At 39.3% G+C, this 27,600-nt stretch overlaps 1 protein-coding gene across 2 annotated transcripts in view; it reads left to right on the top strand.

Moving 5' to 3' along the window:
* Positions 1–15,070: 15,070 nt before the first annotated feature.
* ush1c (Usher syndrome 1C) overlaps positions 15,071–27,600 on the top strand; it is a 42,183-nt gene continuing 29,653 nt past the window's right edge. For both annotated transcript variants that reach the window (XM_067436509.1, XM_067436508.1), the window contains exons 1-5: positions 15,071–15,208; positions 23,117–23,184; positions 24,909–25,052; positions 26,012–26,150; positions 26,829–26,937. In XM_067436509.1, coding sequence (XP_067292610.1) covers positions 15,173–15,208; positions 23,117–23,184; positions 24,909–25,052; positions 26,012–26,150; positions 26,829–26,937 — 496 coding nt within the window. In that variant the 5' untranslated portion in view covers positions 15,071–15,172. The remainder of the gene's footprint in view (positions 15,209–23,116; positions 23,185–24,908; positions 25,053–26,011; positions 26,151–26,828; positions 26,938–27,600) is intronic.

Below are 27,600 nucleotides of genomic sequence, written 5' to 3'. Positions count from 1 at the left end.
AGTTTGTAAAAATGCAAAGGTCAGTTTGTCAGAGAGCAGGAGATCATCTCCATGTGTTTTGTGGTCTGTGTTCTTACCTCAAGTTTGACCATGAAATCCCATGTGGCTTGATGAGTAAGACGCTCTTTTGGTTTGAGTTATGAATACAAGGACACTAGGTCTTCGTTCACAACATTTGGTCAATTACCAACTTAACAGTCCACTAATACTTTAATAAGAGTTAGTTGACATGTATTTACAAATTAATTGAATCAAGTGATAATTGACATGTAGTTGCAAAGTTACTTATAATTAGTAGAATTTCTAAAGTAGAAAATCGAATTAAAGTGTAGCCAATCATTTTGCTAATGTTCCCATTTAGTTATGAAAAGAGAATTTATGTAAAACGTCACTTGTTTTGTTATGTGAACATTACGGGAAAATGTTTTATCATTTTGCAAACATTATAGGAACATTGCTTTCAACTGTTCTCTGAATGTTCTAAATCAATTAGTAACATTTAAAAACTTAGACGAATGTCAATCTGTTTCAGAAAAAAAAAAGTTTCATGAACTGTATAAATAATGATTTTATTTTTTTGCTACTATTTTGATAACATTAAACCAGATTACTCTGAATGAATGTTAATGTTACTCGAAGAAAGCTTGCTCATAACTTTGAGATAACGTAAAACATTAGCCAAAGTTTGGTGAACTTCACTTGTTTCCAGGGTAAACTCTAAAGACCTTTTATCACATTTCAATGATTATCATGATTATTTTTCAGGATTGTAAAGACTGTATAGTTGCTGGATAAAATGAATACCCTGTTTTGGGAAGGTCTGTCGTAGTGTTAGCATTAGCATTGCTAGAAGATAAATGAAACTATATGTGTATACTCCACATTGAGTTGGACAAGTGTAGAATATGTGTGTTAACCCTAAATGAGTCGAAAACCATCTGTGAGAAAACATTGTTGTCTCTTCGTAGGGCCAGGTCGAGGCTAATGGTCGATTTTATTGGATGTTTTACGTAAGTGACAGTGCCTTACTGACACGTGGAAAGCTTTATTGGTGCCCACACATGCAACTTGATTAATGTTTATTTGATGCCTAATATTGTGGTTTCAGGAGATACTTTCTGGCTTGGAGATGCTCAAATCACTTTATTTCTTCATCGCCTGAAAAGCTTTGCAATAGCTTACATTGCTAAATGTGCTAATTGGGTTTCTTGTACAAAATTTAGCAACAGATCAATCATAAACAGTGTATATATAGGCCTATTTGCTGTATTAACATAGAAAATATAAATTCATCAGAAATATTCAAGTGATTTTATAGAGGAAATTTTCAACATTTACAACATTAAAGGGTTAGTTCACCCAAAAATGAAAATTATTTCATTAATTACTCACCCTCATGTCGTTGGACACCCGTAACACCTTCGTAACATCTTCGGAACACAAATTAAGATATTTTTGTTGAAAGCTGATGGTTGAGAAAGGCTTCAAAAAGGTCTCCATTGGCATTCAGTACATTCCCACTGACCCACTCACAAGACCCATAAAAGGCACAAAAGACTTCGTTACAAAGCCCATCTCACTACAGTGGCTGTACAATAATTTAACAATGCGACGAAAACAGTTATTGTGAAAACAAAAATCAAAATAACGACTTTATCCACTAAGTTATTGACGTGAACTCGACGCATATACGCGAGAATATGACGCAGCTCCACTGTTCGAATACATGACCCGGAAGAGGAGGAGCGCCGCTATCGTGTGAGTTCCAGGTGAGTTCACGTCCGAGACCTACACGGAAGACAATATCTTGGCGGATAAACTTGGCGGATCTTATTTTTATTTATTTTGCACACAAAAACTATTCTTGTTGCTTGGTGTTCCGAAGATGAACAAAGGTGTTACGAGTGTCCAATGACATGAGGGTGAGTAATTAATAAAATAATTTTCATTTTTGGGTGAACTAACCCTTTAAGTCTTCAACACTGATTGGAGATTGGAGATTGGGTTGGAGAAATTCTGTTAGGGGACATGACAATAATTTTTTTATATTAACATTGTTTATTACATTTTATAGGTATAGTATATATCATATGTGTTTTTTTAAACATTATTGTATTAGAGATTTTTTACAAGCTTTGCAACGTTGCCTTTGACCTCAGCTGACAGGTCTTCAGAGATCAGATGGAGACACAGCAGTTCAGAAAAACCAAACATTTCCTAGCGAAGGATTTCCACCAGGGAATTCAGACCCAGTGACAGCTGCAGAAACAAGAGCCCTATACCTGCGGATGTTCGAGACTCCAGTCCAAGAGAGTTAGCCTTTAATCCGCAAATGTTCTTCAGAAAGTGCTCCAGTCATTCAAAGTGCTTTGTGGAAGCCAACATGGCTATGAACAAATGTAGCTGCAGCTATATTATGTCATGCAAAAAAATTCTCAGTAATATAGTGTCCAAGTTACATACAGTGCACGTAGGGGCGTGTTTACACCTGGTCACTTAATGCACACCGAAAGCAACAGATATTAGCTGAATTTAGTTAATTATCAGCTAATTTCAAAATTAAACACTGCAGTAGGAGACAGCGTGGCAACAGAACTTGTAAGATCATTTAGTTTCTTTACTTTTAATCAACATGATTGTGTGTTGAGCATTTTATTTGCGGTAGTTTGTGCGTTGGCTTCAACTCAGCTGCTCGTCTGCGGCAAGTCATATCTGAATAAAACGTCAAATATAGCCTATAACATACTCTCACACGTTTATTGTTTAGTATTGTTGGCAGCACTTAAAATTTACAAATGTAGTTTCAACAACCAGATGCAATTACATTTACATTTACATTTATGCATTTAGAAGACGCTTTTATCCAAAGCGACTTACAACTCAGGAGAACAGGAAGCGATACGTCAAGAAGAGGCAAAGAAACACAAAAGTAGCAAAAACCAGAAAAGGGAAGAAGAAAAGAGAAATAGAGGAGGAAAGAGGTTTTTATTTTATTTTATTTTTTATGTAAGATTAAGTGCTCATGGAAGAGATTAGTTTTTACCTGTCTTTTGAATGAAGCGAGTGATTCTGTTGTGCGTATGGAAGACGGAAGATCGTTCCACCAACCAGGAACAATGAAAGAAAAAGTCCTGGAGAGGGATTTCATGCCTCTCTGTGACGGTACCACCGCGGGGCTCGCTGCTAGGTCCCTCAGAAGGAGGAGTCGCCGCCGGCCGCCAGGGGGCGGAGGAGGATCGAGCTGTCCACCAGGTGTCCAGTGCCATCGCACAGCACCGCGAGGAAGAGCCTCTCGGCGGGCGGAGGGCCGAACGGCAGTGTGTCTGGGAACCGGACCAGAATTTTTTTTTCTCTTTCTTTCTTTTTTCCCTCTCTCCCCTCTCTCGTCCGCGGGCTCCTCGTGCTCCTGTCTACATTTCTCTCGCCTCTCTGTCCTTACCCTCAGGTGCCGCGTCCGCCGTGATCGCCCCCCCCGGGAGAGGGGAGGGGGGGGAGTAGAGCGCAGTCTCGGGAGTGCCCCCCGGCCTGCGAGGGGCGATGGGGGTATGTGGTGTGACAGGCAGCGGGGCGAGGGACCGCGAGAGCGGGCCGGTGATTAATGTTGACGAGTACCAGCTGCGTGGCACACCGGTCTCGTCTCGCGGCCATGTGAGGGGAGCATAAAAGGAGGCGGAAGACGAGAGAGGACCAGGCCCGGAGTTTATGTTTAGTTTTGTTTTACGTGTGTTTGTGTTAGTGGGCAGTCGTCTGTGAGGGGCTGCCCACGTTTTATTTTGTTAGTTTGCGGGCAGTCGTCCGTGAGGGGCTGCCCGCGGTTTTACTTTCGTTTTGTTTATTTATTTTGAAATAAATGTTGTTGAACGTTCGCCGGTTCCCGCCTCCTTCCTTCCCATCTACAAACGGTATTACAATATACCTTATAAGAACCATATGAGTATGTAAGTGCATAGTGTATAATTTGGGACACAACTATGGGTCTTCAAGATTGTTTTGGGTTTGAATACAAGTAAAAAAGAAAGATCTTTTATATGTATATACATATACAGTATTTGTTCATTCATTCATATGAATGAAATGAAATATATAATAAATAAAATATAGATAAAAAGGTAAAATACACACACTGTAATGAGATATATTTTCCATCTACATGAGGTGAATTATTTTTTACGCATTAGACAAGTGGCTTTCTTCAAGTTAAGTGTGAATGTCATTCATTCTGTCAGCTCATGTAAGTATCCGTGAATGTTTGACCTTCTGTAGCAGCAGGTTCGGGCTCTTCATATAGGGGCCCTACAAAGAGGTTCATTGGTGGAGGGGGGTGTGCGGCGGGGGGTGGAGCGTGCCAGCGCGAGGGTCGCGGTAGCCGTGGGGACTGCAGAAATGACAGCTGCAGGTGTCGACACGGGCCCGGGGGGAGCAGAGGGCCCAACAGCAACTGTTAACCTAATGCCAGGAGGATAAATAATAAAACAACTGTTAGATAAGAACTCCTATTCAAGAAAAAAACTAGAGAGAGAGAGAGAGAGAGAGAGAGAGAGAGAGAGAGAGAGAGAGAGAGAGAGAGAGAGAGAGAGAGAGAGAGAGAGAGATTTAGGAGGGGGACGTAAATGCATAACTTGTGGCGGAGCTCTAAATCTACAAACTTTGGCATGGGAGATTATATCTAGAGCTTTAATTAAACAGATGCTGCGATGAATATTTCAACTTTTGAGAAACAGGATAGTGGCTTGTGCTGATGCATTGCATAGTGGGATCAGTAAATAAGGCACCAAGCAAATGTGTTTGGGGTAATGGGGCTGTATTGATGGCACACTCCTCAAATACGCTAATGCATGTCTGTGTGTGTGTGTGTGTGTGTGTGTGTGTGTGTGTGTGTGTGTGTGTGTGTGTGTGTGTGTGTGTGTGTGTGTGTGTGTGTGTGCGTGCGTGCGTGTGTGTGTGTATGGAAACTCTTTATTAACACCCTATAGCACAATCCTTAACCAGCAGTTACCTTAAAGTCATTATGAAACAGAAGTTATGACAGTCTTTTCTTTCACTTTTGAGACGTATATCTGAGTGAAATGTTGGGCGACTGCTATTGGTTGATCTCATGTGAGTGACAGGTTGCCCCGCCCTCACGCTAGTGAACACTTTATCAGAGAAATGAAGAGCTGATGCTGTAAGCCGAAGGGGAAGTGATTTTGATTCAAGGTTACAAGAGCACATGAACTATAGCTCTATGTGGCATTTTTAAAATGCTTTAAGACAAACCATGTGTAAATTCATAAGTCAATGCCATTGCTGAGTATTTTCTTCTTAAAGGGGGGGTGAAATGCTGTTTCATGCATACTGAGATTTTTATACTGTTAAAGACTTGGATTCCCATCCTAAACATAGACAAAGTTTCAAAAACTAATGTTGGACGTTTGATGGAGTATTTCTGTGTCAAAAATACTCCTTCCAGTTTCTCACAAGTTTCGGAGAGTTTTTTTCGAGTATGGCTCGGCTTGACGTTAATAGAGCGGAAAGTCCTTGTATGGGCCGTACGGGCTCTTCTCCTGGTAGGGTGCGCGCGCCTGTGACTAGAGCGAGAGAGGAAATGCATGCCCATAAACACTCGCTCAGGTGCAGATCCAGTCGTCCGTGAAAACTGATGCGCCGCGCTCCACTGTATTCCTATGGGTGACATCAAGCGACTTCAACGCTTCAGCACAGCATTCCGGGAAGGCAGCGCTGCATTTGAACCGATTTGAACGCAGAAATGATGGGAAGCTTCACAACATCACTTCAATCGCGTCGCAAAGTGGATCTCCACCGTTCACTGCTGTCAGGACTTCAACAAATCATACCAAAGAAGTGTGTTTTTGACGGAGCGGTCCCAGCGATAAAGGTTCGGTCCTGCTTTGGAAGCAGCCGGTGAGTAAAACTGCTTCAAATGTCTGTGCTGTCGGCTACCGTCGCGTGAGTAAACATCAGTAAACGACACGATCGCGTGCTTCGTCATTCAAATGCAAACGGACTCCATTGTTGTTCTATGTATAACGTTACACTAGTCTGACGTGCAAAACCGTTTTGCTTGCTCCTGCTATGGTTTAGTCGCATACAATAGTCCATAAACCGAATCATGTCCATAAAACTGAGAGTAAAGACACACAAATATTGGCAGGCCCCTAAATTCAGTACATACCACAGAGACGGATGTCCTGCTGTTGCTGTTTCTCCTGTTCAATTTATTTCAGCCTCCGAATCTGATTCTGGATGATATCTGTATTAGCTGAGCTCGATAGCCATGGGCTTCTCCACGCTTGAGGACGTCACCGCTTTGCGCTCTCGTCATTCTTTAGCTCCGCCCACACGATACGCCTCCAGGTGCTCGTTTTTTTCCGGAAAGACTTGGTACAGCCCATATTTCTTTTATAAATATAATAAAACTAAAGACTTTTCGGAGATACTACTCTATAGGTACTCAAGATTGACATGAGATTGACTGAAACTGAGTGTTTCACCCCCCCCCCCCCCCCCCCCTTTAACTGCAGTGAGAAAAAGATTCTACGGATGCTGATTTTTAGAAGGCAGACTGAGATGGTGTGTCTAATAGCAACACATTATTAGCTGTTTGATAATGTCAAACAAACAGCTAAAAATACTAATTAGTGTGTCTGACGTTGTTGAGAGTGATACATAAAGCACTACCATTCTGATACACAAGTGAGTGGAACTGGAGCTCATACTAAAACAAGGTTGTAGAGTTATAGTAAAGCTATTTTAAGGCATGAAAAAACATTTTTCACAAGAAAAAATCTTTTTAATATGTTGTTTTGGGGATCAAAGATGAGTTTTAAGAGACAATTATTAACTACTGGGGGACTTTAAACATAAGAATTGTACATTTTGATTTCATAGTGACTAACACTCAAACTGTCTTTTTCTGACATGATTACTGAACTGGCGACTAGTCAAAAATCTCTACTTCTTCCTCTCAAACTGCAGCACTACAATGTATACTATTGGTATACTATTGTATATTGGCAAAAGTATTGGGACGCCTGCTTTTACATGAACTTTAATGCCATCCCATTCTTAATCTGTAGGGTTTAATATTGAGTTGGCCCACCCTTTGCAGCTATAACAGCTTCAACTCTTCTGGAAAGGCTTTCCACAAGGTGTAAGAGTGTGTTTTGACCATTCTTATAGAAGAGCATTTGTGAGGTCAGGTGCTGATGTTGGATGAGAAGGCCTGGTTTGCAGTCTCCGCTCTAATTCATCCCAAATGTGTTTTATCGAGTTGAGGTCAGGACTCCCAAGTTCCTCCACACCAAAATCGCTGATCCATGACCTTTGTGCGCTAATGCGAAGTCATGTTGCGAAAAAGGCTAAAGAAAAACCTTTCTGTTTTTAGTACATCGTTGTTGTGTAAACACACCCAAAATGTGTCACGTTCATCATATAATGCAGATAACGGGGCTCCGCAGTTCTGACTGGTCTCCCCCTCCCCCTCATCCCCCTCATCCCATCTTCTCACTCCAGTATGCCAGGCATCTAGCATGGTCAGCAGGGAAACTATATCTGCTTTTTACCATAGGAGTTTGGCCTTGGGTGTAACTTTGCCATTAACTAAAACAAATGCTGCCATATTTTTAGCTTCAGTAATTGCCCTGTCTCAGCATCCAGCTCTTGGAAGAAGCACATATACACCCCAAACCCCCACCCTGTAACATGAACTCAGGTTAAGAATATTAACACAACGCAGAGAGGCGCTGACGGCTCTGTGATGTGGGTTTGGAGTTGGATTTTTCCATCTGGGGCAATTAAGAAAATCTAGATTGGATTACAGATGATCTTAAGCAAAACTTGAGCAATGAAGCATCTAAACTGTGTTGAAATTCGCTATTATACCAAGTCGTCTTACAGCATATGCATGCAAAAAGTCAAAATGTCCTCTCTAACAGAGATCATTGTGAAACTTTATCTATTGTGAAGGATCATTTCATTATGGTTTTTGTAGTGCTGTGTTGGAATTTATTTTCAAGTGTCTATTAATGTGTAAAGCTATGGTAACGTCTTCTGCTTGACTTTCAATCTGAACTGGTTATATATCTCTTAAGCTTCGCATTAATAGTGTGTTTTATGAGCAGTAGGATAATCATATTCATCCACACAGACAGGCAGAGCCAAAGCACAACCAAAACAATGCTCTTCTGCAAAATCCATGGTTTAATTTTTTTAACCGATGGAGGGCCAAAAGTTACATAGTGTACCTTTAGTAAAACTGTTTATTGCAAGTCGGTAAAATAACAGCTCCACTGTGATATACTCCTTCCATAATAGTTTGTGATTAAAGGCGCTCTCATCCCCAGCAGGCGTCTGGCATTGACAAAAGCTGTCATTTCTCTGTGAGGTTGGAGTGTGCCAGCTGACAGCTGCAGGGCTCAAGCCTTTACCCGCAGCCCTGCCGCCTGCCCATGCAACCCCAGTGGCTGCGAGGCCAGTAGAGGGGCGGCGTGCGGCTGGGGGGCTGAGCACTGCAGAGCCCACGTCCCATCAACATAGCCATTGTTCCCTCAGACCTAACCATGGCCCGTGATCATGGAGATCAGTGGAATAATGCAGGAGGTGTAATATAATATTCAGTTAATTCACTTACAAACATGCACTTATAAGACAGACTTTGTCATATTATGTATCATAATATCTCTTCTTATAGTGTTCAGAGCCTATATTAAAAGTATAGTTTGTGCTTTTTGTAAGAGTATTGGAAAATCTACAAAAGCTCAGTTATTGATTGATTGATTGATTGATTGATTGATTGATTGGTTGATTGGTTGATTGATTGATTGATTGATTGATTGATTGATTGATTGAAAACATAAATAAACAATTTAATGAATGAATGAATGAATGAATGAATGAATGAATGAATGAATGAATGAATGAATGAATCGTGATTGTAAAAATGAATGAATCGTGATTGTAAAAGCGCTATATAAAGTTGATTGATTGATTGATTGATTAATCAATCAATCAATCAATCAATCAATCAATCAATCAATCAATCAATCAATCAATCAATCAATCAATCAATCAATCAACTTTATATAGCGCTGTAGATTGAATGAATGAAAACATAATAAATAAATAAATAAATAAATAAATAAATAAATAAACTCATGGTAAATAAATAAATAAATGACTGAATGAAAACAAATAAACAATTTAAATGAAATGATGAATGAAAAAAATAAGTTTAATAAATAAATAAATCACTGACAGAATAATTCAAACAAACTAAACAAACAAACAAACAAAATGGATGCATTATTGGGTCCAAACTAGCCTAGAAATCTAGACGCACCCTAGCGGCAGCAAATCTAATCTGCCCGCGAGTTTCTTCTAGCAACTCTCATTACCCTTCTGAGCTGTATTCGCCTAACTCTTGCTGGGCCAATCACATCGTGTATAGAGTCGGTGGGCGGGGCCATAATGACGACGGCCGAGTTGCGTTTGCGTGCTTCTAGTAAACACAGAAACTGGCGAACGGCGGTCTTTCGAATCAGCTTTGATCGCGACTCTGGAAGACTTGGAGTTAAGCTTTTCTCTGAGAAAAGAACAAAGAACGGCACTGAAGTCATTCTTAAAAAGGGAAGATGTGTTCGGAGTTTTGCCGACCTGATTCGGCGAATGTTTAATCTATCAACAAGCTCTGTTTCACCTTCGTTGCTCTGGTTGTATCGCGTGCAGAGGGAGTTTGAAAGACAACCGTTTATCCCGCCCCTCAGATTGAGCCCTGTCTATGGTGAGTTTCCAGACCAAACATCTTGATATGGGTCTGGCTTGTCAGGCTAGGTCCAAACCATTGTACAACTATAAACCTACTTTGTGTAGGCTATGTTTTTTTTTTTTTTACTTTTATTTTTTATTTTATTTTAACTGTACATGTTAAATTAACTGACTAATTTCTGTCTTAACTGACCCAGTGTAAATATAATTAGGTAAAAACAACAGGTCTTTCTTTGTGAAGTCTATTATTGCCTGATTGACCAATATTAGTGAAGATGCTTCAGGAAGTATTTCAATTATTTACAGGGTACATTATAGTAATCAAGCTGTGTGACTAGCTGTAATTTCAAAAGATTATCTAAACCAGATCATAGAAGAAAAGGTCATATTGTACCATAATAACATACTGTAAAAATAGAGTGTAACTTAGAAGTGCACATTAATAAAGACACTGAGGTAAATGTCAAAAGGTCAAATATGTGTGTAAATTGCTTTACCAGGGCTTCTAGGGTTATGTCAGTCCTCTACTGTATCATTATTAAAGGTTTGCCTAAAAAACAATGTTTCTACAACTACAAATGTTTCATACTGGTCATTTATTTAATTTTGCAGTCATGAAATATGTTATTTAGCACGCAACTCTCAACTGGTTTACCACAAACATTGCTGTAAATTTAGTGTTTTTGCTAGCATTACTAGGCAGCTCATAATTTGTCTCACAGCGAGATGGATGAAGGAATTGGGGTTGGATTGCCACGTATAGGAACCTGATATCCAGGCCACCATGAGTTACTGTGAATACTGTACCTCACTTCTCTTCAACAAGCTTCCAGAACACACGTCCCCTCACAGACTACCAGCACCTCGCGGAAGGAAAATACGGCCAATCGCTCAGCTAAAGATAACCACGCACACACACACACACACACACACACACACACACACACACACACACACACACACACACACACACACACACACACACACACACACACACACATATATATATGTGTTTGAAGCTTGTTTTGATCTTCTCAAAAACGGTTTCGTTTCGTTTCGTTTCGTTTTATTGAGATGATGTTTGTTTGATGGAGGAACCTGAGGAAATATGAATATATATTTTATATATTTTTTATTTGATATTATTGTATTATTACAATTCACAAATAGCAAGTTTATTCTCGTTCTTGTAAAGTATTTGGGAGGATTTTGAGAGTGAGAAAAACAAAAGCAAAAAATTGAATCATATGATGGAAATCATGGAGTGATGGAAAATTTATAAGACATATAACGAGTATGGGCCAAAAATTCAGTTGTTGCAGTCCCACACCTTGAACCACACACATTTTGGTAGGTGCAAGAGTATTTAGTGTAAGTGCCAGACTAACACAGTTGCCTGTTCCTTTTCAACACCTTCACAATGGGGCTCTTCCTGAGAGCTTGAAGCACAAGGGCTGGTGGAGGCTGATTAAAGTCTGTAGCAGAGGTGTGCAGAAAAAATACTTTCAAATCTTTGACGAGAAAATACAAATAATAATAATACTTTATTGAAAATATGTAATTCAATGTCATCATTACTCACCCACACGTTGTTTCAAACTCCTACGTATGAAAAAAAAAGGGGGGGGGGGGGGGGTGGAACCCCTTAAGGGTTTGGAAGACATGAGGGTGAGTCAATACTGACTGATTTTTAATTTTATTTTTTTAATTTTGTGGTGATACAAAAATACCCCTTTAATTGATTAGTAAAGCTTGATATAAAACATCAGTATGCAGATGATGCCGTCTAGTCACTACATTATGATGCATGACTGTCATGACTTACAGGAAGAGTGAGATAACTGCTGGAATGACTGACGCCATGGGGCCAAGACTTGTTTCCTCATACTGCCACCTAGAGACCGCTTGAATGAATACTCAAAAGGTGATGTTTTGAACTAATCGCTAACATTGTTTTGTTTTGTTTTGTACATAAAGATTGCACGTTTGTTTGATGGTTTTTAAAAAGTAATCATGCTATTTTGCAGTAAAGCAAAGGAAATTAAAATTTAATGTAAAGTTTTTTTTAGAGGTTAATATTTTTAAATAGAAGTAGGCTTTATATACTGAAATCCAATACAATGCAAATGTGATTTAAAAAAAAAAAAAAAAATATATATATATATATATATATATATATATATATATATATATATATATATATATATATATATATATATATATATATATATATATATATATATATATATATATATATATATATTTAAATGTCCATATGCTATGCAACTATATATATATATATATATATATATATATATATATATATATATATATATATATATATATATATATATTACATTAAAAAGAAAAAAATGTCAATATAAAACCTCCCAATGTTTAGTTCAATGCAATTTTTTAGGTTTTGTTTTTAACCCTTTCAAGTAAAAGAGGAGAAGTTATATAATTTTGACCAATAACCAGTTTATAGGTCTACATAACTTTAGAGTGTTTTAGCATCATTGTCTTTTATCATCCCATATGACATTTTAAAGCTATTTTTAAATGCTTAAAGTGTTTTTGAATTAATTCAGTCCGAATCTTTATTCTGTTCTTGCCCTCTAAAGTTTTGTCCGTCCGTGTGTTTTGATGGTGGGTTGATGAGATAGTATTACAGGCTGTAATCCCTCTCTGTAAGCCTTTGGGTCAGTGCAGGGACTCGAACCCCCCAAGAGCACCACACTGCCAACAGCTGAACCAGCAGGGGCCAACCTGACTGCTTCCCCTGAAAAAGAGCCCCCCCCCCCACACACACACACACACACAAACTTTCACGCACGAGAATATGCCAGCACTAACCTCAGGACACAGGACACTCACGCACATTATCCTGTGAACGTGTGTGGTCTTAGGCCTAATTTTTTTGTCATGGTGATAAATAATGATAATTACAATGTTCCTCTAAACAGCAGGAAGTAGAACACACACAGGGTAAAATGTTGTGAATTACATTATAAAAACATACTCTGTGATAAAAAAAAAACAGTACTGTAAGAGTTGATAGGAACTGTAAGCAGTTAATGTCCTGTTATGTCTACCCCTAACTGTCTATGCACGGTAGGCTACATTAAGAAAATATATAAGGGTAAATGATAGATAGATAGATAGATAGATAGATAGATAGATAGATAGATAGATAGATAGATAGATAGATAGGTAGATAGGTAGATAGATAGATAGATAGATAGATAGATAGATAGATAGATAGATAGATAGATAGATAGATAGATAGATAGATAGATAGATAGATAGATAGATAGATAGATAGAGGCTCAGTGAGCAAAGTCTAGACTGGCAGACACAGAAAGCTAGCCCTGACCATCGAGGCATTGACTCTACTAGAAACCTGAAGGTGTGCTGTGGATGTTCCGAAACATCTGGATGCTTATGTTAGCTGCAGATCCTTTTAGTCCTGGTATTTGCGAGGTGGAGCCTCAATAGATCAGACTTGTTTGTTCAGCACATCCCACAGATGCTCGATTGGATTGAGATCTGGGGAATTTGGAGGCCAAGTCAACACCTCAAACTCGTTGTGATCCTCAAACCATTCCTGAATTTTTTTTGCTTTGTGGCGGGGCGCATTATCCTGCTAAAAGAGGCCACAGCCACTAGGGAATACAGTTTGCAGGAAAGGGTGTACATGGTCTGCAACAATGCTTGGTAGATGGCACGTGTCAATCCACATGGATGGCAGGACCCAAGGTTTCCCAGCAGAACATTGCCTAAAGCATCACATTGCCTCCGCCGGCTTGGCTTCTTCCTTGAAGAATTTTTACTTTCCAAGTAATTTAGTTTTTCAAATATACTTTATCAGTGTTCGTCTTTGGAAAACTTTTACTTCACAACATTCCAAAAAATTATATTGTACTTTTCACAGCCATACATTTCATATTGAATATCATTTAATACTTAATTACATTAAAAAGGTAGTACTGTATACTTTTACTCAACTAAAAGTATTCAAGGTTTTACTTGAGTACAAGTAACAAAGTATACATTTTCATTTAATTAAGTATTAAATGTAAAAAAACAACAACAGATTTTATTTATGAAATGTAGTGCAGTAAAAAGTATATTATGCTGCATTATATATTATGCTTTAGAATGCAGTGAAGTAAAGGTTTTCTAAAGAAAAACACTGATAAAGTTAAAAATTTACTGAGTAGAAAGTAAAAATACTTTACTGCTGTCCGCCTCTGCCTTCTTCCCATAGTGCATCCTGGTACCATGTGTTTCCCAGGTAAGTGTCACCACCTCAAACATATATGTGATGTAAAGAGTGATTCATCAGGCCACCTTCTTCCAATGATCCATGGTCCAGTTCGAGCTCACATGCTCACTGTTGCCGCTTTCGGCGATGGACAGGAGTCAGCATTGGCACCCTGACTGGTTTGCAGCTATGTAGCCCTATACGCGACAAACTGCGATGCACTGTGTATTCTGATACCTTTCTATCAGAACCAGCTCGTCTGTTTGACCAGACCACATGGGCCAGCCTTTGCTCCCCACATGCATCAATGAGCCTTGGCATCATTGAGCCATGACCCTGTCACCAGTTCACCATTGTTCCTTCCTTGGACCATTTTTGATAAATACTGACCACTACAGACCGGGAACACCCCACAAGAGCTGCAGTTATGGAGAACCTCCGACCCAGTTGTCTAGCCATCACAATCTGGCCCTTGTCAAACTCGCTAATATCCTTACGTTTGCCAATTTTTCCTTCTTCTAACACATCAAATTCTAGCATATCATAAAGTATGTTAAAAGTCAGTGGTATCAAATGTTCCAATTTGTCACACTGTTTATGTTAGTGTAAGTTATGTTATAAAATATTTTCTTCTATTATTTGATGTTTATTTATTTATTTATTTATTTATTTATTATCATCATCATCATCACCAGTATTATTATTATTATTATTATTATTATTATTATTATTATTATTATTATTATTATTATATTCCTAGCTTTGGCAATATTGTAATATTTACATTCATGCCAATAAAGCAATTTTGATAGATAGATAGATAGATAGATAGATAGATAGATAGATAGATAGATAGATAGATAGATAGATAGATAGATAGATAGATAGATAGATAGATAGATAGATAGATAGATAGATAGATAGATAGATAGATAGATAGATAGCGAGCAAATTGAATTGCCGTTCGATGTGTAATAAAGCTAACACAGTAATATAACAGCAGCAGAATCGACCTATGACCGGCTCTGGGCGCTGATCCTCCACGGATACATCCGCTCATAGCCTACTGCTGACTGACTGACAGACGGGACGGGAGAGACGCCAACCAGACCAGCGACACCCTGAAAACACCCACTGTTCACCATGGAGCGAAAAGTGGCGAGAGAATTTCGGCATAAGGTGAGCTTTTAAACGATTACTGTTTAACTTAAAATATGTGTTTACTGTTTTTATTAGCATTAGTAAGAGTTATTAGTTGGCTATTGTCCTGGATATGTAGCAGACGCTGCTCAAGAATGGCGGAGAAGGACGCATCCTTAATTTTTACGCTATAAAGTATTCGTAAAGTATGTAAAAATAATATTCGTCAAGCTTCCGACAAGGAAAGTATTATTGTTTTCCATTAGGACCCGGTGATATTTAATAGATTAAAGACAAAAGATGCCCAAACCTAGCCCTACCCCAGTTATTCTAGCCTACTCTGTTGTGTTTTAGACGTTTTTATTTTTACAGTGAACATGTAAAACATTTCTTGCTGAATAATTTCGACGTAATGGCATATTTCGTCTAATTTTATTGCTTTGCGTAAGCCAAAGGTGAAGATAAAAGCGTAATTTACAGGTAGGGTTGCGGGGTGACGTCATCCAACGTGCGCGTTCTGATTGGCTGAGCAGGTGACAGGTGTTATGTGTGTTTTAGAAGTACTTGTACAACAGGTATTATTTACTTTTTGCCTCCTAAATGTTAAGTTAACATTTTATGTAAGATGCACGTTTGATTACATTTGATACATTACATTAATTTGTATGAATTACTTAATAATTCTGATACCTGCTCATATTTATTTTTTAAGACTCTATACAAAGACTTCCCCTGTGAACTGCGTGTAACTGTAGAATTGTACCATCTGTTGTGGTGGATGAAGAACACAATGGACTGTTTTTCACAGCATTAGCTGAAGTGTCAGAAATGTTTGGTCAGGCAGAAATTATTGCTGCATTTATTGTTCAGCCTGTCTTCTTGCCTGTAGATGGGGATGGGAAAGCTGCACCGGACTGTGTAGATTAAAAAGATGTTCTGTTATATTGTTAGATGATATTCAGTTCATTTGTCCCCTTTTGCATAAACGGTAGAATAAATCCAGCTGGTCTCAGTTACATATCTGCTTTTTATGATGTTAAAGTCCAAAGGTGGACTGTCATCTGGGCTGGTCAGAGTATTTATGACGCATGTTTTTTTTTGTTTTTTTTCCCTCTACAATGTTCATGTAGTTTACCAACTTATTCATTTATTATGAATAATATGCTATATATTTTAATAATTATTAAAACAATCATACGAATAGGAAATATTTATTCATACAAAATTAAAAATACAACTGACTGTTTATCTGCACTCATTTTTTAAAACTTATTTAAATTAAGTTAATTTATTAGCTATTGTTCTTATTTCATTTGAAAATATAACCATCCATGCATCGACCAATGTATTTTCCATCCATCCATCCATCCATCCATCCATCCATCCATCCATCCATCCATCCATCCATATTATTTATATATGTCTGTATTTATTCACTCATTCTATCCATCCATCCATCCATCCATTTTATTTATTTATATATTCACTATCACTTGTTTTATTTATTAAGTTTATTTATGAATTCATGAATTATTTCATATAACCCATGTAATTTTTAGTTATTTTATATATTTATTTTATCCATTCATTTATTCATTCATTAACCTCTTATGTATTACATTCATTCATTCATTCATTCATTCATTCATTCATTCATTCATTCATTCATTCATTCGTGCATTCATGCATTCATGCATTCATGCATTCATGCATTCATTCATATAACTATTTTTTTTGTTTGTTTGTTTGATTGATTGTTAATTTTTTCAATCCTTTTATTTATTCATTAATTTATTCATTTATTCACCCATTGTACAAATTCAATTCCAAAAAAGTTGTGAAACTGTAAAAATTGTGAATAAAAAAGGAATGCAATAATTTACAAATCTCATAAACTTATATTTTATTCACAATAGAATATAGATAGCATATCAAATGTTGAAGATGATAAATTTTGAAATGTCATATGTATGGATGTTTGTGTGGTGAGGAGTTCCTTGAGATAGGTGGGGGCCTCCCCTATCCACTGGATGCACTGGTGGGTAAGGAGGGAGATCTTATACTCAATCCTGAGCGAGACAGGAAGCCAGTGAAGTGATTTGAGAATGGGGGTGATATGTTCGTATTTGCGCACCCTCATGAGGACTCTTGCAGCACTGTTCTGAATATACTGCAGCTTCTGGAGATTTTTGGCAGGGATGCCGATAAAGAGCGCATTGCAGTAGTCCAGCCTGGAGGAGACAAAGGTGTGGACAAGCTTCTCCGCATCTACCAGTGTTAGTATTGGACGATGTTTCTGAGGTAAAAGAAGGAGGTCTTACACAATTGTTTTATGTGAGCTTCAAAAGTGAGTTGCGATTCCATTCTGACCCCCAGGTTGGTGACTGATGTAGAAAATGGAATGTCCTGTTCAGAGAAAACAATGCTGGGGATAGTAGAATTCCGGACCTGAAGTGGAGTGCCGACTAGAATAGAAGTCTTGGAGCTGTTTAGCTGCAGAAAGTTTTGCATTATCCATATCTTTATCTCATCCAGGCAATTGATGTGGATAGTGTGAGGTCAGCATAAAGGTCCTATCTAAACATGATCCAGAAGCGGAGGTGTTCCCTTTTAGCCGGTCACGTTCGGTATACTTTGGACGTCACCGACGAATTGGAATCACTTCTGGGAGCCACTATCAGCTTCGAGATATACAATGACTATTGGCGTGCGTGCTTCGCATATCGCACCCCGCAGCGTGGGCATAAAGTGGAAGTAATCGCAACGCACTATTGTCATTCACGTCGGAGCCGAACACGGTGTTGATGAAGAAGACTGTTCTGGAGAAAACTGAGAGAGGAAGAGAGAGAATGAGAAAAGAGGCTTCTTTGAGTGCTGGGTGAGATAGGACGATCAGCCACAGCCGCAAACTCACTGATACATTGATAAACTGCTGTTTTCACAGCACTGTTTGGTCTGTTGGTTCTGTGAGGGTGTTCCAAATGGTGAGTGCATACACAGGGCGGCACTATTCTGCTGTGTTTTGCTATGGCTGTTCCTGGCTGCTTAAGAACATTTAAAACAGAGAGTTTTCTTCTAAAAGAGCAGCGTTGACACACTGTGTCTTTTTCAAGACGTCATTCCACCCGCGCGTTTCTGGAGGCGGTCGTTTCCTGTCCTGATGGCCACGAGCCCTCTTGCATAACAATGTTGAGATTGCGTTCGTGGGTGATCCATGTTTTCTCAGGAGAACGGAATCACGTCAGCGTGCTGTTCGTCTCGCCTTCCCCGTGAGAGTTTGACGCTGGGTGCTGTCTGTGTCACTCGGCGCTCTAGATGCAGTCCTTTCGATTATATCCCGAGTTTCTTTTCTGGTACTCTGGAAAAGAGGCTACTTCGGCTGATAAGCCTGGGTGATCTGAGGATTATAGTGGGGCCACCCTGCCGAGTACATTTCTGTGGCCCCCCACTCCTCTAGCGCATCGCAGTATGCTGAGACAGTGTTCGTGGGTGGTCGACGTGTTGACGTGTTGTTCACTTGCCTTTTTTATAAGGGTTGAACTGTCAGCGCGCCATGTGCCGTCTCATGGCCATGCTCACAATCTCGCATGTCTGCTGGTTGCTTACAGATGGGATTGCTGGTCCTTAAAAAAAAAGGGACCTAGTGTTTTATTTGGGGCTCTAGCAGAGGACAGATGTCAATCGCTGCATCGGAAAAAGGGCTGTTATGTGTTGAAAATGATGCTGATTCCCACTATAATAGTGGGTGCTCATGCTGAATCAGATCCATACTTAGCAGCCATGCTTTCCCGGCTGGCGGATGCGTAGTGCAACGCATAAATTGCCTTGCTCGGCCCCTTGCCTTTTTTTCTGGAGGTGCATTGGGAAAGCTTTGGCAGTGTGGAGCCATTGGTGCTAGAATAGTGCCATTAACTGTGTTAAGTTTTTCCTCTCTTTCACTGCTCTCATCGGTGGAGTGGCAGTGCCACTGGCAGGCTGCCTCTGCCAAGCACCCGCAGTGCATGAGGGTAGTTCTAAGCTAAGGTTGAGCTGCGTACAGTGACTCATTTTATATTTAAAATCATAGTGCTGGCCCTTGGCCAGATGATGTCCACCCTGGTCTAGAAACATTGGTGACCCCTCAGTCTGCTCATCGCCAGAGGCGTTGGTCCACGATGCCACCTATCTCGGCTGCCAGTCAGCTGGGACGGGTCACCCAGATTTGGTCAGGAGCTGTTCTTCCCTTGAAGAGGGTCGGGTGGAAAACCATTGCAAATTCTGTTCTGCCACTGGTGTTAAAAACAGCCAATGGTACCCAAAATTATAAATTTCTAAGAGCAGTTCCGATACTGCTGGGTGCCAAGAGAGCACGCTTGACGGTGGTCGACGCTCCCATGTCTTGTCACCCGTCAGGCGCCTCTCCAATCGCCAGCAGCCAGCAGGTGGCGCACGGGACGCCCACAAGCGGCCTCCCCACATTCCCGCGCCCCCTCAGCGGAAGCAGGTTAGTGTTGCCCCGCACACTCAGACCCTGCAATGGACCGCTACCATGACACCAAAGCTGGGTCCCTGCATGCCACTTTGCTGCCCTGCTGCGGGTATTTCTGTGATGCCGTTGATCCCGCTGGCTCTGTCGCTGGGGGGCCTGGCTAGTGCTTCCCAGCCTGTCCGCTGGCTCATCCATACCACCAGACTCGGCTATGCGATTGTGTTTGCCTGGCATCCCCCCAAGTTCAGGTGTGTCCACTTCAACCTCTGTGTCGAAGGATGGTGCCCCTGTGCTTCAGGTGGTGATCGCATCCTACTGGTGAAGGATGCGATCGAGCCTGTCCCTCCAGCCGATATGAAGACCGGCTTCTACAGCCCGTAATTCATTGTACCCAAGGAAAGAGGTGGGTTATGGCAGATCTTGGACCTGCGGTTCTTTATCCGGTCGCTTCACAGGCTGACATTCAAGACACTCAAGTGAGCAGGTGCTCCCGGGAGAGTGGAGACTCCATCCCCAGGTGGTCCAGCTGATATGGAGCCACTTCGGGACCACACAGGTAGACCTGTTTGCCACCCATTGCCAGTTGTTCTACTCCCTGACCGCGGGGACCCTCGGCATGGACGCCCTAGCACACAGCTGGTCCAAGGGCCTACGCAAGTATGAATTTCCCCCAGTGAGCCTTCTCGCACAGAATATGTGCAAAAATCAGGGAGGACGAGGTGCAGGTCCTGTTGGTAGTGCTGTATTGGCCCAACAGGACTTGGTTCCCGGAACTAGTGGTTCTCGCGACAGCACCTGCTTGGCCCATTCCTCTGAGGAAGTCAAAGTAAAAGTCAATTTTTTTTCTATAGCACATTTACAGATTGCTGAGCCACACCAAAGTGCTTCACAATAAAGTGCTAAGTGCAATAAGCAAAGCAAGGCAAAGAAGAAAATAATAGTTATAATATATAAAATGAAAAATGAAAAGCGCGACAAGGCAATAAGTGCAGAGTAAAAATAATGTAAAAGAACATTTGAAAAGTAGACATGGGCCACTATACTGGGCCTTAAAAAGAGACACTAATCAAATGCTAGAGAAAAGAGGTGAGTTTTCAAAAGAGACTTACAAATGTTTATAGACTGTGCTGCACGGATGTTGAGCGGGAGGCAGTGACAGAGTCTGGGGGCTGCTACTGCAAAGGCTCTGTCCCCCTTGGTTTTTAGTCTGGTTCTGGGCACTTCCAACAGCAGTAGGTCAGCTGACCGTAGTGCTCTGGAACTTGGTTTTTAGTCTGGTTCTGGGCACTTCCAACAGCAGTAGGTCAGCTGACCATAGTGCTCTGGAAGGAAGGACCTTCTGACTCAGAGATGGGGCACCCTCTGGCACCCGCGTCCAGACCTCTGGCCATGTCTGGTCCCTGGGTGGGACACAGAGATTCTAGGTGGCTTACCACAGGCTGTGGTGGATACCATCACTTCCGCTAGAGCTCCCTCTACGAGACGACTCTATGTGTTGAACTGGAACCTGTTTGTTGACTGGTGCTCTTCTCACAGCCGTCTGCCGTCTCAGTCTGGTGTTGTTCCCCCGCCTACAATGGCCAGGGCCACCCCTGGGACTTACGTATGTTGTACTGCCCAAGGCCAGTCCATACGTGTATTCATGTGTAACTCCCTCTGGGCAGGATGTGGCTTCCACAGCGGCCCCCCGGGGCTTGCTTTCCCAGCATTATCCTTTAGTCTGCTGAATGGTTCTTGCAGGACAGCAGCGCGACTCTCCCTGCATGAATTTCCCCGCCTGAAACAGACGGGGTCTGAGGGGCTCTCGCGGGGCGCTGGAAGTGGTAGTAATTGTGGTGTTTTCCAAGGGGATCCAATTCATCTGTGACGTCTGACATACGTTGAATGTGACCGACTGAAAGGGAAGGTCTCGGTTACGTATGATAACCCTCATTCCCTGAAGGAGGGAAAGGAGATGTCCCGTCGCCACAGTTGCTGTATCATCACTGCAGGCCAAGTCACTAGTTTGGTTCCTCAGTGAAAAACAATAGTGCATTGCGATCGCTTTCGCTTTATGCCCGCGCTGCGGGGCGGGGTGCGATATGCGAAGCACGCTTGCCAATAGTCATTGGCCCGTTTTCTATATCTCGAAGCTGATAGGGGCTCCCAGAAGTGATTCCAATTCATCGGTGATGTCCGACGTACATCTCTGTTCCATCCTTCAGGGAATGAGGGATACCATACGTAACCGAGTTGTTTTCTCTGGGCCAAGGCTCATTTAAAATGGACTGTGGCAAAGTGGAAAACTGTTCTGTGGTCAGACAAATCAAAATTTGAAGTTCTTTTTGGAAAACTAGGATGCCATGTCATCCGGACTAAAGCAGACAAGGACACCCCAAGCTGTTATCAGCACTCTGTTCAGAAGCCTGCATCTGATGGTATTGCATGCCCATGTGGCATTGGCAGCTTACACATCTGGAAAGACACCATAAATGCTGACAGGTATATCCAAGTTCTAGAACAACATATGCTCCCATCCAAACGTCGTCTCTTTCTGGAAAAACCTTGCATTTTCCAACATGACAATGCCAGACCACATACTGTATCAATTACATCATGGCTACGTAGAAGAAGGATCCGGGCACAGAAATGGCCAGCCTGCAGGCCAGATCTTTCACCCATAGAAAACAATTGGCACATCATAAAGAGGAAGATGCGACAAAGAAGACATAAAACAGTTGAGCAATTAGAAGCCTGTATTCGACAAGAAGGGGACAACATTCCTATTCCTAAACTTGAGCAACTTGTCTCCTCAGTCCCCAGACGTTTGCAGACTGTTATAAAAAGAAGAGGGGACGCAGTTGTAAACATGGCCTTGTCCCAACTTTTAATTCCATTAAATTTAAAGTCAACTTATTTTTTCCTTAAAATTATACATTTTCTCAGTTTAAACATTTGGTATGCCATCTATGTTGTATTTTGAATGAAAATATTGAAATTTGAAACTTCCACATAATTGCATTCTGTTTTTTTTCACAATTTGTACAGTGCCCCAACTTTTTTGAAATCGGGTTAGTAATAATGTGGCAGCACACTAATGTAAGGTGACACTACTAGCATGATAAACCTCTTTATGTGAGCCCGGGAACATTAAAAGCTCCAGTGGAGCAGATCTGACGAAATGATACTCACAATACAGGAAAAGGTCCACCTGACCCATTCGAGCAAAAACAACACAAGACCCAGCCAATCTGAGAGACGCCACGACTTACAGACGCACAATAGCTCCCCTACCTCCTCTTTCTCTCTCACGACCTCTCGTTCCTCACTGACCTCACTCAGTGAGAAAGAGATGTGTTACATCATTGACTGGCCAAAACGCTTCCTCAAAACTTTTCTGCAGCAGATTAGCCACCACCAGGTAAAAGATGTGCATTTGATTGATTTTCTGATTAATAATGATGATCCAATCAGAGGTTTGTGTGTTTGTGTCTGTGCAGGTGGAGTTGCTCATTGACAATGAAGCAGAGAAGGACTATCTCTATGATGTTCTCCGCATGTATCATCAGTAAGTATTCAAAATTATTAGCACTTTTTAAAACATTTTTGGATTGCAAACCACTTGCGTAATATTGAAGAACTCTGGGTGCTGACATATGCAGGTTCAATCCTAGTTATTACTGTTACTGATTTTGTACAAACCTAGTGAATTTTGCACAGTGTTCTTACTGTATACAAATATATCTGCAGTTGTATTGTGTCTGGAAAATTTTAGATGCTGATAAATAATGTAAATTTCCATCAGCAGGGCTGACAATCTGTTGATCAAATGCAAGCAATGCACATTCAAAAGGACAAAAGTATTCAGTGTCTGTTTATCTGTGTGTAATAATAGGCAATGCTGAATGTGTTCCCTTGGGTCTTTAATTGTGATCTTGTGTGTAAATTAACACGTCATTGCTCCGCTAGACATAAATAAGAGGCTTAATCCAATGGAAAAGTAACTTGGATCCGATCATTTCCACTGTTCTCCCTGCATTCAAGGGCAGCCATTCTCTGACGTCCCTTTGTCTCTGATATCTGAGTCAGGAGTGAAATATCAATGATTCATAGAGCAGCTGCCTCTAAATTCATAAGCTGATTTTATGTGGGTATAAAGTGTCACTTTCTACAAGCAATAAAAAAAAAAATATATATATATAACTCAATATGTATAAAACAAGACAAATTATTTAAATTATATATATATATATATATATATATATATATATATATATATATATATATATATATATATATATATATATATATATATATATATAAGCAAAAACATGTACAAAAGGAAGCATGTAAAACAAAAGTATTAGTTACTAGTATTAGTTTAATGTAAAATTATAGATCGAAATTGAAAGGAATAAAATACATATAAACCACTCTAAATATGAAAATATTTATAGGCTATCAATATCAGTCAAAATGTCAGTGTGTGCAGAAATGTTTCACTTTTATTTTTTTTGGGAGACATGTATACCAACAGTCTTTTTTTTTTGCAATTGCAGTTGAACGTTACCTTATTTATTTATTTATTTATTTATTTATTTATTTATTTATTTATTTATTTATTTATTTATTTATTTATTTTGTTTGTCTGTTTGTTTGTTTGTTTGTTTGTTTGTTTGTTTAACAATTGTTTATTTATTTTATTTTATTTTTAATTTTTGGAAACATGTATGATAACAATGATTATTTTTGCAATTGCGGTTTAACTTTATCCTTACAGTACTCAATTAATAAATGCTTTAAGCTTTGTTTTGACATTGCATTTGACTTGATACAAAATATTGAATAACGATTTAATAATAGCGATCAAATATCAACACACAATGCTGAATCAGTAATAGTCTAAAGGTAACTGAGTCTAAATTATGGAATTCCCTTCCCCTACCATTATGTAATATCTCATCTCTGTATACCTTCAAGACTCAGCTAAAGACATATCTATTTAATTTTTATTTTGAATAATGTGGATATATAAGACCTGTGCTTGTATTGTGTATGTGGGTTTGTAAATGTCCTATTATGGGCAAATTTACCGTCTAACACTAAAAAAGCGGCCTTGAGCTATGGAAAAGCGCTATATAAAAACTTCTTCTTATTCTTCTTAAATATATTTACAGTATAAATATTTCATCCTTATCTTGAGCACAAACTGTTTGTGCTGTTCTGAAAAAGCCCTCTTATTTGAATGTTCTCAATCAGGTCCTGTTTAAATGGCTCTGCTCTGCCCTTTAGATCCATGGAACTGCCTGTCCTGGTTGGTGACCTGAAACTAGTGATAAATGAGCCCAAACGCCTTCCCCTGTTCGATGCCATCAGACCCCTGATTCCTCTGAAGCACCAGGTGCAGTACGACCAGCTCACGCCCAAGAGATCCAGGTGAGAGACGAAATGAGGAACACAGAGAATAATGGCGTGTTAAACAAGAGTTTATAGGTTAGGATGATTCTGTGCTGTATGGAAGGCAATAAAGACAGAAAGGGGACATTGGAAATCAGAGGAGGAGGTAGAATGACAGCCACTGGTCTCATCTCCAAAGAGAATCATTGTTTTCTCTCATGCTCGGTCAGGCGTGCATGAGCACCGAGAGAGAACAAGTTTGTTCAACCGTGTCTGATGCACAACGCTAATAGGAACACAATGAACTGGATTCTGTTTCCTCTTGCTGTGTTTCTCAAAATAAGAATAAATAAAAATATTATATTATGTTATATTATATTATATTATATTATATTATATTATATTATATTATATTATATTATATTATATTATATTATATTATATTATATTATATTATAGCCTTCTTAAAACATATACTGTACATATTTCTTACTGTTGTATTGGTTTAGGGGTTGGGGGGGTAGTTTAATTGAAATTACAATAATATATATATATATATATGTGTAAAATTATAATATATTCCATGCATATATTACATTTTTTATACATTTTATATATTATAATTTTTTTTATATTTTTATATATTAGTATATGATATTAATGTTATTGAAGGTGTGTATATATACAGAATAACATCATATATTATTATTGTTTATTATTATTAATATCGTTTTAGGTTGTTTTGGTATTGGTTTTATTTGAGGGGGTTATAATTATTTATTTATTTTCAGAATAGCTAAATTAGAATAAATAAATAATACAAATTATATGATAATATATATAATAATATGTATATTTAATTATAATAATATATATAATTAAAATGTGTCTCGATGAAGTTTGGTTTTGTAGTATTATTTTAAATTGAGGAACATTACATTTCTGTACATTTTACTGGTTTTAGATGCCACTATTTTGTCCACTGTTGTTGTGAGCAGGAAGTTGAAGGAAGTCCGCCTGGACCGCACACACCCCGAGGGTCTGGGTCTGAGTGTTCGAGGTGGGCTGGAGTTTGGCTCTGGGCTCTTCATATCACAGATTGTCAAAGATGGACAGGCAGGAAATGTTGGCCTGCAGGTACAGAAAATCCAGAAAAACTCAAGGATGCTTTTATAACGTTTATATAGAAAATACAGCTTTGTTCCAGTAAATAATGCATATTTGGACCCTCAGCAGACACTCTCTTGCCTTATATTACATATCTGACAACAGAAAATGTTACATTTTCAAATGGATATGCTTATATTACACGGGCTGCACAAAAGACAAGCCAAACGGCCGTGATCAGTGCACCTTCTCTCCACTAGAGGGAGCAACAAGCCTTCTTAAGTTCTTCTCGTCTTCTATTTCCAAACACAGTTCTAAGTTTGTAAATTCAAAGAATTGATCCCATATGGCATTCAAATGCAGCCTACACTGTAAAAAAGGGCAAATTTTGAACTTTTGCAGTACAATGGACTTGGATGTTTAAGTTATTTCAACGTAAATTATGTAAAACTGACTTTAAAAAAATGAGTTACATCTTGTTTAACTAATAAAAAAAAAACATTAACATTTCTTAACTTATTTTGATGAGTTAAAACAATGTAAAAACATATGTTGTCATAACTTATTGAACATATAATTTTTTACAGTGTAGGTGTTTACAGCGCAAACTCTGCTACCTTTATGACAGAGACTTGAAATATGAAAATATTCTGGTATAATTAAAATGCGTTTGGTATTTTTACTATTAACAATATTTTGCTTTGTCAGATTGGCGATGAGATCGTTCGTATCAATGGCTACTCCATCTCCTCCTGCATTCATGAGGAGGTTATCAACCTCATCAAGACCAAGAAGACTGTGTCTCTGAAAGTTCGCCGTAAGAGTTTTCTTTTCTATATTGTTATCTGCAAAGCTGACCTTATTAAAGGGTTAGTTCACCGAAAAATGAAATGTATGTCATTAATGACTCACCCTTTTGTCGTTCCACACCCATAAAATAAAGATTCGAACGGTTATGAATCAGCGTATTGATTCATGATTTGGATCACGAATCATGAATCAATATGCTGATTCATAACCGTTCGAATCTTTATTTGAGGATTGAAAACAAACCCAGGAAGAGAAGACAATGCTGAATAAAGTCGTAGTGTTTGTGATTTTTGGACCAAAATGTATTTTCGATGCTTCAAGAGATTCGAATTAACCAGCTGATGTCACATATGGGCTACTTTGATTATGTTTTTATTCCCTTTCTGGACATGGACAGTATAGTGTGCATACACTTGTATATGCTCTCGGACTAATGATAAAATATCTTAAACTGTGTTCCGAAGATGAACGAAGGTCTTACGGGTGTGGAACGACATTAGGGTGTCATTAATGGCATCAATTTCATTTTGGGTGAACTAACCCTTTAACAAGAGCACACAAATGTACTGTGTTAAATTTAGCTGGGCTTAATACAGTGATTTAGCTGTCAGTTACACTGGTTAACAATTTATTTAACCTTTGAGTAATTAATTAGAAAACAGTGTTTTCC

Source organism: Pseudorasbora parva, chromosome 25 (genome assembly GCF_024679245.1).
Source record: "Pseudorasbora parva isolate DD20220531a chromosome 25, ASM2467924v1, whole genome shotgun sequence".
Lineage (NCBI taxonomy): Eukaryota > Metazoa > Chordata > Actinopteri > Cypriniformes > Gobionidae > Pseudorasbora > Pseudorasbora parva.
The sequence above is the reverse complement of the archived record's forward strand: the minus strand, read 5'-3'. Positions and strand labels throughout refer to the sequence as shown.